The following is a 14,055-nucleotide window of genomic DNA, read 5'->3' as shown; positions in this document are numbered from 1 at the left end:
ATTCATGCACCAGGCCTCTAGTTTTTATATAATTATCTTTTTTTAAAAAAAATTTTTTAAATATATTTTATTGATTTTTTACAGAGAAGAAGGGAGAGGGATAGAGATTAGAAACATCGATAAGAGAGAAACATCGATCAGCTGCCTCATGCACACCCCCTACTGGGGATGTGCCCGCAACCAAGGTACATGCCCTTGACTGGAATCGAATCTGGGACCCTCAGTCCACAGGCCGACGCTTTACCCACTGAACTAAACCAGTCAGGGCTATATAATTATCTTATATCCTATAATCTTGCTGAACTGATTTATTAGTTCTAATTATTTTTTAATAGATTCTTTAGGATTTTCTAAATATTTTATATAAATCATGTCATTTGTAAATAGAGCTAGTTTTACTTCTTCCTTTCCAATATGAATGCCTTTTATTTCTTTTTTCTTGACAAACTGCCCTGGCTAGAACCTCAAGTATAATAATGAATAGATGTAGCAAGAATAGAATCTTTGTCTCCTTCCTGATGTTAGGGAGACAGTATCCTATATAAGAAAAGAGAAACATGTAAATTGACCGTCCCTCCGTTACACTCACCAGCCAATCAGGAGCGACTATGCAAATTAATCCAATAAAGATGGCGGGTTAATTTGCATACACAGGCACTGGGCGGAGAGCAGAGTGGGAGAGCTGGCAGCTTGAGAGGACGTGGTTCCCTCGGTTGCTCCCCCAAGTTGCTGGGCGGAGAGCAGAGCGGAAGAGCCAGCTGAGAGTGGAGCGGCTTTGGGAACTTGGCTCCCCAAGCCACCAGAGGGAGAGCAGAGAGGGAGAGCTGGCAGCTTGGAGAACTTGGCAGAATGAGAGGCCGTGGGACGGAGACAGAGCAGGAAAAGAAAACCAAGAGCATGGGGAGCACCAGGAATTCTGGGAATAGTAGTTCTGTCGGCAGCCCCAGGACCTGAAGCGGAAGCCCAGAGCACAGGGAGCACCAGGAATGCTGGGAATCGCAGTTCTGGTGGCAGATGGATCTCCTAGACACTAGAGCAAAGTGAGCCTGGAGCAAGTTACTGTTGCGGTGGGGGTTGGAGGGAAAGCAAAGGTGAGAGACATAAGTAAAATCAGAGTGTCTAGGAAAAATTAAAGGGAATATATCCTAAAACTTCCAGAAAATCTCCACCAATGAAGCAAAGAAAAAAAAAGATGCCTCTATTACTCTGTGAGCAACAAACCAAACTGGGTTGGGGGTCTCAGACAATTCACTCATATGATTGCAAAGACAGACAGAAACTCCCGGATTGGAGAGGGCTTCCCTGAGAGTGCCCAGATTGGAGAGGGTGCAAGTCAGGCTGAGAGACCCATGCCCAGTGCACGAAGATTCAGTATAATTAGTCCAGTATAATTACAGCTTTGAGTTTTTCCTAGATGTCCTCTATCAGGTTGTGGAAGTTCTCTTCTATTAAGTTTAAGTCTTTTTTATCATGAAAGTGTGTTGGAATTAGTGAAATGCTTTTGCTGCATCTTTTGTGATGATCACATGGTTTTATTTTTTATTCTATTTATATGGTATATTGCATTGACTGATTTTCAGGTGTTACGCTATGTACTGCATTTTACATCAGATGATGCTCATTATGCCACATCAACCCACTATTAGCAGTGATTCATGACTGGCTTCAGGAATGACAGCATGATACCTCCATTGTAAAGTTTCATTTTTTTCTCTTATGACTATCAAGTAATCTATGAGATGACAATTTAGAACCATGTGAATATTGTTCCTTATCAATTCAAGTCTCAATGGTTTTCACATCCAGTAATGATCCTTATTTATCATATACCAGAGGCCCGGTGCAGAACACCTCTCCAATCCGGGCCTCTTTGGGGGATGTCCGACTGCTAGTTTAGGCCTGATCTTGGGCATCGGGCCTAAACTGACAGTCGGACATTCCTCTCACAATCTGGGACCGCTGGCTCCTAACTGCTCACCTGCCTGCCTGCCTGATTGCCCCTAACTGCCCCCCCCCCTGCTAGCCTGATCACCCCTAACTGCCCCCTCCTGCCAGCCTGGTTGCCCCCAACTGCCCCCCTGCCCCCCTGCCGGCCTGGTCACCCAACTGCCCTCCCCTGCAGGCCTGGTACCCCCCAACTGCCCTCCTCTGCTGGCCTGGTCGCCCCTCACTGCTCCCCTCTGCCAGCCTGGTCGCCCCTCACTGCCCCCCTGCTGGCTTGGTAGCCCCTCACTCTCACTGACCCCCTGCTGGCCTGGTTGCCCCATGTAGCCTGCTGTTTGGTCGTTACTCTGAGGGTGTCCTGACCAATTTTCATATTACCCTTTTATTAGTATAGATTTCCTTAGGGCTTGCAAAATGTTGATTTTTGTTATTCTAGTATCCTTTTTCTATTAGCTAGTATTCGTCAAAAAAAAAAAGCTTTGCCCTAGCCAGTTTGGCTCAGTGAACAGAGCATTGGCCTGTAGACTGAAGGTTCCTGGGTTTGATTCTGGTCAAGGGCACATGCCCCCTTGCAGGTTCGATCCCCAGAAGGGGGTGTGCAGGAGGCGTGCAGGAGGCAGATGATCAATAATTCTCTCTCATCATTTATGTTTCTCTGTCTCTCTCCCTTCCCCTCTGAAATCAATAAAAATATATTTAAAAGAGAACAGCTTTGCCTCATCAACTGAAAATACTCGTTTATCATGAAACACAATTCCTACCAACTTTTAAGGAATTGATACAATAATCACTACAATGGCAACAAACTTAATCTTTCTAAATTTGCTTTCTCATATATGTTTCATTAGGAACTCATGGGTTTTTATATCTTTAATATGAGTTAATGAATTATTGTGGTTATTTTTAATTATTTTTTGATGCTACAATTGTCCAACTCAGGTCAATGGAAGTCCTTTCGAGTTGTGTTCTTCTTTTGACATAAACCCATCCTTATAAGCTTATGTATTCCCTAAGGCCTGGAATCTAGTATTTTCACAGCAATCCCTGATCGCATTTAATGGAAAATGGTACTTAAAGAGATCAAAAGGCGGGCCCTAGGGGTGTTCACTGCTTTAGCGTTATCTGGAACAGTTTAAAGAGTATAAAAACTCCTTATACTTAAAGTTTTGAAAAGAATTCCTCTGTGAAACTATTTGAACACTAGGAGCCTGTTGCATGAAGATTCGAGCACCTGGCTGCCGACACTGGTTTTTCTCCGGCATCAGGGACCCAGGCCTTTGGTCCGGCCGCAGTGGAGAAGCCAAGCCTCTTCAGTCTTCCATCCGGCCGGAGCCTTCAGTCTTCACTCCGCACCTGCATATGCAAATTAACCGCCATCTTTGTTGGGTTAATTTGCATAGCCACTCTGATTGGCTGGTGGGCATAGCGGAGTGACACCAATTTGCATATTTCTCTTTTATTAGTGTAGATGGCATTTTTTAAAAAGTATTGTCTCGTGACAATTTTCTGAATTTCTTTAAAGCTTACAAATATTTCAGGTGTTCTGTTTATTAATAAATTGGCATTTTATATTGTTTGATAAAGTAATCCATTTTTAAATGTATTTATAGTCATATAAAGAGTTATTTTATAATGCTTACAATTCCCCTTCTGTGATTGTATCATTATTTCCTCATTCTTCTTTCTTATATACATCTGAGTTGGCTCACTTCTTTTTTTTCTTGATTAGGATGTATAGTGAATAATCAATTTGTTGACTTTTTTTAAGGAAAGTAATTATTAAATTTATGTGTCAGTTCTTCTGTTTCCTAATTTATTACATTTGGCTTCTAACAATAATTACTTACATTTGTTCTTTTAGGCTTAAATATGTATTGTTCACTCTTATCAAATTGACTGCTTAACAAAAAGTATTCTGAGTTAACTTTTCATTATGAATTCACTATTAGGATTCTCAATGGAATTCAGTTTAACCCATACACAAAACATTTATTTCTATCTAATTTCAGCAAGCTTAAAGTAGTTAGCATTTTTTATTTTTTTTAAAAAAACAACTAATACTCTTACCTCTTTTGTAGTAGCTGCTGCTCCAGGTTCATGACTTATACAAAAAGGGCCAGTTTTCCATGCCTCAGTGTCTCCACAGTCACAAAATCCTCCTCCAGTAGAAGTATGCATCTAATAAATGAAAAATGAGTTTGTCTTGATTTCAAAACATATTACAAAGCAAGGAAGAATGACACAGATAACTCAATAATAAATGTTCCCTAATACTTCTACCTTAATTGTGTTTAATGTAATGGGAACTGGATATGTAAAAAACCTGAATACTAACCACAACAGAAATGTACCTTCAAATTTGATAAATTTTTGAAATATACTTTAATTTTTAAATAATAGTTTTTAAATTTTTGTACTAATGGAGAACAGATTATGAAGTGTGCAAAAAAAAATCTACACAATTCCCAGAATGCTTAAGTAATGCGATTTTCTAATTAAACAGACATTTTAAAATAATTATAATGATACTTATATATTGTACTTAAGAAATGTAAAAAGTATTTTCATCTATTTGGTGTCCTACAGCAACTAAAATGATTTACATTTTTCCTTTGAGAGTTCTTGCAAAAAAAAGTTATCTAAAATATATTAAGCCAGATAGAGAATGACAATGGCCTGATTTTGAATTCCCTGACTGGGAATTGAACCATGACCCCCTGGTTCATGGGTCGATGCTCAACAACCGAGCCACACTGGCTGGGCACCTAATGTTGTTCTTGAGTTATTTGTGCCAACTTACATTCCCATTAAAAGGATATATTTCGAAGTTGATCACACTGGGTGAGTTTTTCTGTTACTCATGGGCCCTTTTATTATGTCAGGGCACATGCCCAGGTTAAGGGCTCAATCCCCATTAGGGGCATGCAGGAGCAGCTGATCAATGATTCTCTCTCACCATTGATGTTTGTATCCCTCCCTCCACCTCCTTTCCTCTCTCAGAAACCAATAAAAATATATTAAAAACAAAACAATATTAGGCAAAAATTATCAAAATTTTAAATGTACATACTGTTCAATCCAGAAAATCTGCTAAGAATCTAGCCTTAGGCATTCTTGAATATATACACTGAACTATATGAAAATAAAGACATATGTACACTTCAATATTTGTTGATCAGTGAAAAACTGAAAACAATATAATTGTTTATACAAAGTGGATGAGTTAAATATATGATGATATATTCCCACAAAGGAATACATGCACAATTAAATAAGGCAAGAGTAGGGATGAAAGACACAAATATAAATACATCATTGTCGTTTAGTAAATATAGAGACATACACAGGAATGGAACAGAGAAAAAGAACATTATTATATGTATCAACATAGAATTACACCCATGATATACAGTGGGGCCTTGACATACAAATTTAATTCGTTCCGTGACGGAGCTCGTAACTCAAATTACTCATATGCCAAATCTTAAAGTGAACGAGTGAGACACATGATGCTGGGCTGATGTTGTGGCGTTCACTGTGACGTTCACTGCGCCAACTAGCGGTGGGGTATCTGAAGCTGGCTCGTAACCCAAATTTTAACTCGCAACTCAAAGCAAAAAATCGGCCGAGAGACAGCTCGTATCTCGAAAAACTCGTTAGTTGGGACACTCGTAAGTCAAGGCCCCACTGTACTGTTAATTTAAAAACAAGTAGCAAAATAGAATATACAGTAGGATTCCATTTATATATACACACACACAATACCTCTCTAAATATATAAACATATGTATGTCTGTGTGCATGTTTGTAAATACATGTTTATAGATAAAAAAAGAAGATCTGTAAGTTTGTACAGTAAAGTGTGTTTAGTTTAACAAAGAAAGTACAAGGGGGCAGAAGGACAAATATAATTTTTATTTATAATCTTTTGTATTATTTGAAATTTTAAAAGTTAAGTTTTATTATATTGCCTAGGTAAATAAACATTTTTTAACACTGTGTGTTTCAAAGATAATCCTCCTATATAATATAAGCCTAATATGCTAAGTGTCCAGTCGACTGGTCATCAGTTCAACTAATCAAAGCATAATATGCTAATGATATGCTAAGGCAGCTCAACTGCTCACTATGACAGGCACTGACCACCAGAAGGCAGTCAGTCGGCCAGTAGCTATGAGGTGCACTGACCACCAGGGGGCAGACGCTCCGACCAGTAGGTTAGCTTGCTGCTGGGGTCTGGCCTATCGGAACTGAGTGAGACAGGCTGGACACTCCCTGGAGCGCTCCTGCGATCCCTCCCCAGCTGGCCAACCTCCCACGTCCCTCCCTGGCCCCAATCGTGCACTGGTGGGGTCCCTCGGCCTGGCCTGTGCCCTCTCGCAATCCTGGACCCCTCGGGGAATGTTGGAGAGCCGGTTTCCGCCCAATCCCACAGGCCAGGCCAAGGGACCCCACTGGTGCACGAATTTGTGCACTGGGCCTCTAGTATCCTATATAATAAAAGGCTAATATGCAAATCGACCAAAAGGCAGAAAGACGGGTCACTATGACATGCACTGACCACCAGGGGGCAGACACTCAACTCAGGAGCTGCCCCTTGGTGGTCAGTGCGCTTCCACAGGGGGAGCGCCACTCACCCAGAAGCCGGGCTCAGGATGTCAGACTGATGGCTTAGGCTCGCTCCCTGGGGCAGGCCTAAGCCGTGAGTCAGACATCTCCTGAGGACTCCCGAACTGCGAGAGGGAGCAGGCCAGGCTGAGGTACCCCCTTCCCCGAGTGCACGAATTTTGTGCACCAGGCCTCAAGTCTACATAATAAAAGCCTAAGCGACTGTTATGGTGGAATAACCAGAATGACCGGTTGCTATGATGTGCACTGACCATCCAGGGGCAGACACTCAATGCAGGAGCTGCCTCCTGGTGGTCAGTGTGCTCCCACAAGGGGAGTACCACTCAGCCAGAAGCCGAGCTCATGGGTGGCTAGCATAGCGGCGGTGGCAGAAGCCTCTCCCGCCTCCGCAGCAGCGCTAAGGAGCAGTGAACTGAGTGGTAAAGAGCAGTGAGCAGGCGGGCAGTAAGGAGTGAGGGATCCCAGCCTGCAAGAGGGATGTCCGCCTGCCAGCTTAGGTCTGACCCTCTGAGGCAGTGGTTCTCAACCTGTGGGTCGCGACCCCTTTGGGGGTTGAACGACACTTTCACAGGGGTCGCCTACATACATCCTGAATACCAGATATTTACATTATGATTCATAACAGTAGTAAAATTACAGTTATGAAGTAGCAACAAAAATAATTTTATGGTTGGGGGTCACCACAACTTGAGGAACTGTATTAAAGGGTAGCGGCATTAGGAAGGTTGAGAACCACTGCTCTGAGGGTTCCAGGACTGCAAGAGGGCGCAGGCTTGGCTGAGGAACCACCACCCCAGTGCACGAATTTCATACACCGGGCTTCTAGTATGTATATAAATTCTCATTATGTAAGATTACAACAGGCTGATGTTAAAATAGACCAAGATAGTTATTTTTATAATTAAATCTTAGATATCACCAGCTCTGCCTATGATTTAGTGCTTTTGATCCTAACACTTTATTTCCACACATGCTTGTTGAAAGCCTCTATGTCCCAAGTATCATGACAGACATAAGAGGTATAAAGTATATGAGATCTGGAGCTTGTCCTGGAGAGCTTATAGTCAGGTAGGGATGAAAGACACAAATATAAATACATCACTGTCATTTAGTAAATATAGAGACATACACAGAAGCGGAACAAAGGAAAAAGAACATTGTTAGTGAGCTTTGTTTTCTTCTCCAAGTTTATTCTAATTGACTCTAGAATGTGTTCCAAAAAAGAGGGCCAAGATTACAAGCCGGCTTGGTTTTCAGTATTAACTTCGAAGATGCAAGAAGACCCTGTTAGATAAACTCAGCTACTATTTTGGTTCTACTTGACCAAAGTCATATTATTCTGATCTTGGCTACTTAAAATTTATTCTACTCTTCAAATCAAAGACCTTTGTCCTGTCAGCAAGAACGAATGCAAAATAAACTGCCAAATGCCTGTTCCTATTATCCAGGATGATAGCAAAGTAAAGTAGCAATGCAAGGGTATTCCATATTCACCATTCCAAAATAAGGTAAGAGAAACAACATTAAGAACAATAAAATAATTTCATTTCAATAGTGATGGTAAAATTATTTTAAAAGTCGGGTTCAGTTATAAAGTTCTATTAAGAGGTTTCTGCAGGTCCTGCAGGTTTCTGGACTGCTGACTGTACTACATTTGGTATAGTTCTTTCCTATAGCAATTTGGAAAAATGTATTAAGAACCTTTAAAAGTTCTTTAAAAAAATAGAACTAAAATTATTTTTTAGAGCAGTTGGTTTAAAGAAAAATTGAGCAGAAAATATCAAGTTTATATATAGCCCTTCTTCCCCTAATCCTACAGTGTTTCCTGTATTATTAAGAACTTGCATTAGTGTGGTATATTTGTTATAATTGAGGAGTATAACCAATGATCAAATATGTAAATTCCACCAGTGATTAGCTTTGTAATCTTAGGAAAACATTTTAATCACACTATATTATAGGCTTCTCAATCTGTTTTTCCTTGTGCACAATATTTATAACCTATATCTATAGCCCAGCACTTCCTGAGCTTAAAGCAATAATATTGAGGCCAGTCTAAAAACATAAACATCACTTTAAACTCTATGGAAGACACAGTCTACATAAAACTTTAGGCATGTTACATGTCCAAAAAGAAACATCAGTCCTGGTCGATTAGGCTCAGTGGATAGAGTGTCAGCCTGTGGACCAAAGGGTCCTGGGTTTGATTCCAGTCTAAGGCACATACCTCGGTAGTAGGCTCCTCCCCTGCCTGGACCCTGGTCAGGACAAGTGCAGGAGGCAACCATTGATGTGTTTCTCTCACATCAATATTTCTCTCTGTCTTTCTCTCTCTCCAAAAAGCAATGGAAAAATATCCTTGGGTAAGGGTTTTTTAAAAATACACAGAAAGAAGCATCAAGTTATTATGTTTGTCTAACCCCAGAGTAAAGAACCAATACTGCACTAACCGGTTTGGCTCGGTGGATAGAGCGTCAGCCTGCAGACTCAAGGGTCCCAGGTTCAATTCCGGTCAAGGGCATGTACCTTGGTTGCAGGCACATCCCCAGTAGGGGGTATGCAGGAGGCAGCTGATCGATGTTTCTCTCTCATAGATGTTTCTAATTCTCTACCCCTCTCCCTTCCTCTCTGTAAAAACTCAATAAAATATATTTAAAAAAAAAAAAAAAGAACCAATACTATTACTTGAGAAGTATATTTCAGCTCAAAATTACAAGGTTGTCTAAAAATGTAACAGGAAAAGAAAAAACCCTCAACCTCATTAGTAATTAGGAAAATTAAATAAAGATCACAATGTGACACTATTATATAACCATCAGATTGGCTAAAATTAAAAAGACACCAAATCTTGCAAAAATGTGGAGCAATGGAAACTCTTATATACGGCTGCCATAAATTGGTACAACCACTTTGGAAAACAGTCTGATGTTATCTATTATGACTGAAGATCATATACTCTAGAACAGGGATGGGCAACCCCTGGCATGCGTGCCAAACATGGCACACCAGTAACTTCTGCTGGCATGCGAAACCCTCTCTTATAATCTTCCATTTACAATTTTTGTGAACATTTGAATGACTTAAATGTTAAATTACAAGGAACTGGCAAGACACTTGATGTTATGTTTGGTTACATAAAGGCTTTTGAAAAGAACCTGGAAGTCTTTAAGAGGGATGTGGATGGTGAGAGATTTAGATATTTCCCAAACCTCAAGAGGCACATTAAAGACCTCCCAAAAGATGACAGAACAGACTATCAAAGCCTTCAAAAGCTGTTTTTAAACATCATCGAGTCAACTATTGAGCAGTTCTTCTCAAGATTTGCGAAATTCAGACAACTGGAAGAGACAGCAAAATTCATGAGGTTTCCAGACAGCATGAAACTGGAGGAACTAAACTTACAAATGTTTTCATGGATAGACATGGCTGACTTTGAAATGCAGTTGATTGAATTTCAGAGTAGCTCAATTTGGAAGCAGAAATGTATTGACCTTAGAGTTGACTTGGAAAACATTGAAAAAAAAGCGATTAGAGACAGGAGTACCAGAGAGAAGTGTCGAAAACAAATTATTGAGGCCTTGGAATGCCATTCCAGAAAATTTTTTGTTTAAAAAACTGCGACAGCATTACTCTCCACGTTCTCATCCACATACGCTTGTGAATCTTTGTTCTCAGTGATGAATTTTGTTAAGTCTCGTAATAGGAGTAGCCTGACGGATGAAAGTAGTAGCTCGTGCATAACTCTGAAGGTCACGAAATATAAACCTGATGTAAAATCTCTGTCATCAGTGATGCAGCAGCAAAAGTCCCACTGATAATATCAAACAGAGTCATAAAGTTTTCTGTCGGACTATCAGTGTACATGTATACATTAAAAAATAAATGTATTTTTCATCATCATATACTATGTTTTTGTCGCTCGAATGAATTTTATTATTTCTTCAAGGTTCTTCACATACGTACACCTTAAGAGATATCAAGTAGGCGTAACATGTTCTAAAAAAATTAGGGTTGGCACGCAGAAGAATTATGAGTCAGATTTTGCTGGTTTTGGCATGCACTCACAAAAAGGTTGCCCACCCCTGCTCTAGAACTCAGCAATTCTATTCCAGATAAATCGCCCAGAAAAACTACTGTACATATATACCAAAACGCACAAATAAGAATGTTCATAGCAGAATTGTTCATAATAACCACAAATTAGAAGCAATGTGCATTATCCATATATAGCACAATAAATAAAGACAAAATGGATTACTGAGCATTATAAGGCCAATGGACAAATTACAGCTACACACACAATGCTGAATGAAAGAAGTCACTCAAAAGGAAAAAGATACAGTATGACTCCACCTATATAAAGTTCAAAAACCAATAAAACTTGCCCTAACTGGTTTGGCTCAGTGGATAGAGCATCAGCCTGGGGACTAAAGGGTACTGAGTTAGATTTTGGTCAAGGACACATGCTGGTCAAGGTTTAATCCCCAGTGGGGGTGTGCAGGAGGCAGGCAATCAATGATTCTCTCTCATCACTGATGTCTCTATCTCTCTCCCTCTCCCTTCCTCTCTGAAATCAATAATATATATATATATTTTAAAAAACCCAGATAAAACTATTCAATATGATTTGAGTGATAAGCTAAAAGGGAAATAAAGGACAAATTATTGTGAGGGTTGAGAGAAAGATTATGATCCAGGAAGAACAAATGGGAAGAGGCCTCTGAGAGCAGGCAATGTTTTATTTCTTGACCTTAGTATTGGTTACATGAGTGTTCACTTTATAGTTATCCTTTAAGCTGTTCATATACCTTACACAATCTTTTGTATAAATGTGACATACTTATAAACAATTGTATGGGACTACCGCTTCCTCGCATAATATGTTTAATCAGAGCTAAAGTTACACACATCAGAACTGTAATAGCAGGAATTCAAGTACTGGTCAGGAATATGAACTAGGTGGCCAACAGATTCCTGCTAATCTAAATATTTTATGGCTCTATTTTCATACCTTGTAACGATGGTTTTTATGAACACTGTTCTGGAAGCAGTCCATACAGAGTACACATGTTGGATCAATTGCACAATCCCTGAAAAAGATTAAAAATCAGAATCCAAAATTTAGATTACTCCAACTGATGCTTACGGACTATAATGTAATGTGAATGAGTTTCCTATATGATCCAAACTAATTATAAAAATGCTTCAAAAACTAAATTTCAAATAATTTTAGCCTCATTTTAGCCATAGTTGAATGTTTAAGTTTGGATATTTCGTTTTGTTTCTTAAATCATTCTCATTACTTTGAGTTTGCACATGGTTTCAAACTGTTAAGATACACTTCAAAATTAGTTTTATGAAAAAGTGATTAACTGCCGGAAACCAATTCCAGCAGGTCATAATTTCAAGAGTTTCATCAAAAGGTTGATGAGACTTGGGGATTCAACAGGGTTGAGTCACACATGTAGTCACCTGTTGGGAATGGCTAAAGGCATTTCCCCAAACCTGAATAGGAAACTGACTGTGGCTGCCAGACAGTTATAAGGCATCTTAATCTACATGTTATTGCCTCCTACTGGCCAAACACCCGAACAGCCATAGGCTATTCCCCTAACTGACAATGCTTCTGTACCCTTTGAAACCTAACCCTTTGAAGTGTATTATCTCCACCTTGCCTTAGGACAAATTGTGTTAATAAAAGCAAGGGTCCTAGACAAGGCGGCAGTCTTCAGTTCCTTTAGCTGAAGGTCCTCTGACCCCCAATGCCTTTCAAAATTATATCTTGTCTCCGGACTCTTTATTAGTCTCTGGATTTCTATGTCATCTACGCATAGCCTTTTCCAGATTCCTGAACCCTTCTTGATGCTGGGACAAGAACCCTGGCAATTAACTTTTAAAAAAGTATTTGCAATCATCTTACCCATTACATTTACAAACACTTTACAAACAATGATTGTTCAATGGTAAATAAAGCTTGGATAAAGACAAAAGCCATTAGAATGTAAGCATCATAAGGGCAGGAATGTCTATTTATTTTTTAAATTTTTTATTTATTGATTGATTTTAGAGATAGAGGAAGGGGGAGAGAGAGAAACATTGATTTGTTCCACTTATTTTTGTATGCATTGGTTGATTCTTGTATGTGCCCTGACTTGGGACCGAACCCGCAACCTTCGTTATCAGGACGATGCTCTAACCAACTTAACTACCTGGCCAGCATTCTATTTATTTTATACTATAGGCCCAGTGCATGAATTCATGCACACACGGGGTCTCTCGGCCTGGCCAGCGATTGGGGCCGGCGATCGGGGTCCATTGGGGCAGTCTTGCCCAGTCCGGATCAAGCTGATCAGGGACCGCCGGCCGGGGAGGGACAATGGAGAGCTCCAGGGCATGTCTAGCCCTCTCGCCCAGTCCAGATCAGATGGACCCCAGCAGCAAGCTAACCTACCAGTCTTCCCCCTGGTGGTCAATGAGCGTCACAGCGACTGATTGAGAGGTCAACCGAACGGTGGACCGACAGGCAGGACACTTAGCATATTACGCTTTTATTATATAGGAAGATATTGATTATGTCCCAAACACCTTAAAACAGTGCCTACTACATGTTAGATATTGAACTAATATTTATTTAATGAATGAAATTCAATCTCTCTTCATTTCTTCCCTAACAACAGCTTTTAAAATGTACTATTTTATTTAATATTTTCAGGAAAACACTGAGGACAACATATAGTAAGTCCTCACTGAAGGTCACCTATAGGTTCTTTGACTTTAAGTGAAACAACATATAACAAAACTAATTTCAGCCCTGGCTGAGTGGTTCAGTTGGTTGCAACATCATCTGGTATACTAAAAGGTTGCAGAGGTTCAATTTTCCCAGTCAGGACACATACCTAGGTTGAGGGATCAATCCCTAGTCAAAGCATGTATGGGAGGCAACCAATTGATATTTTTCTCTAACATCGATGTGTGTGTGTGTGTGTGTGTGTCTCTCTCTCTCTCTCTCAAAATCAATTTTAAAATACATATTCTCGGGTGAGGATTAAAAAAAACCCATACACACCAAAAATATAATTTTTACAATAGGTTAATTGATATAAACAAGAGTTAAGTTCCTATGGCATCTTATCACTATAATGAACAACACTGAACAAAATGTTATTTGAGGACCTGCTATAAATTAGTGCAAAATGCAAAATTAATTTTTTTAAATAATTTTTTTTGATTGATTTCAGAGAGGAAGAGAGAGGGAGAGATAGATAGAAACATCAGTGATGAAAGAGAATCATTGGTCGGCTGCCTCCTGCATGCCCCCCACTGGGGATCGAGCCCGCAACCCAGGCATGTGTCCTTGACCAGAATTAAACCTGGGACCTTCAGTCCGCAGGCTGATGCTCTATCCACTGAGCCAAACTGGCTAGGGCTACAAAATTAATTTTTAAAATATTTAGAAGAGTTGAAGATATGGAATTGGAAGTT

At 39.8% G+C, this 14,055-nt stretch overlaps 1 protein-coding gene across 3 annotated transcripts in view; it reads right to left on the bottom strand.

Annotated features, from left to right (window-relative positions):
- The window catches only part of UBR1 (ubiquitin protein ligase E3 component n-recognin 1), a 141,416-nt gene that overhangs the window by 110,524 nt on the left and 16,837 nt on the right, over positions 1-14,055 (bottom strand). For all 3 annotated transcript variants that reach the window (XM_070424231.1, XM_070424248.1, XM_070424241.1), the window contains exons 4-5: positions 11,585-11,663; positions 4,012-4,122 (exon numbers count right to left, since the gene is read on the bottom strand). In XM_070424231.1, coding sequence (XP_070280332.1) covers positions 4,012-4,122; positions 11,585-11,663 — 190 coding nt within the window. The remainder of the gene's footprint in view (positions 1-4,011; positions 4,123-11,584; positions 11,664-14,055) is intronic.

This window comes from Myotis yumanensis, unplaced genomic scaffold (assembly GCF_028538775.1).
Source record: "Myotis yumanensis isolate MYYU_CA2020_CCGP unplaced genomic scaffold, mMyoYum1.0.hap1 SCAF_1, whole genome shotgun sequence".
Taxonomy (NCBI): domain Eukaryota; kingdom Metazoa; phylum Chordata; class Mammalia; order Chiroptera; family Vespertilionidae; genus Myotis; species Myotis yumanensis.
This window is presented reverse-complemented; position numbering and strand designations above follow the sequence as displayed.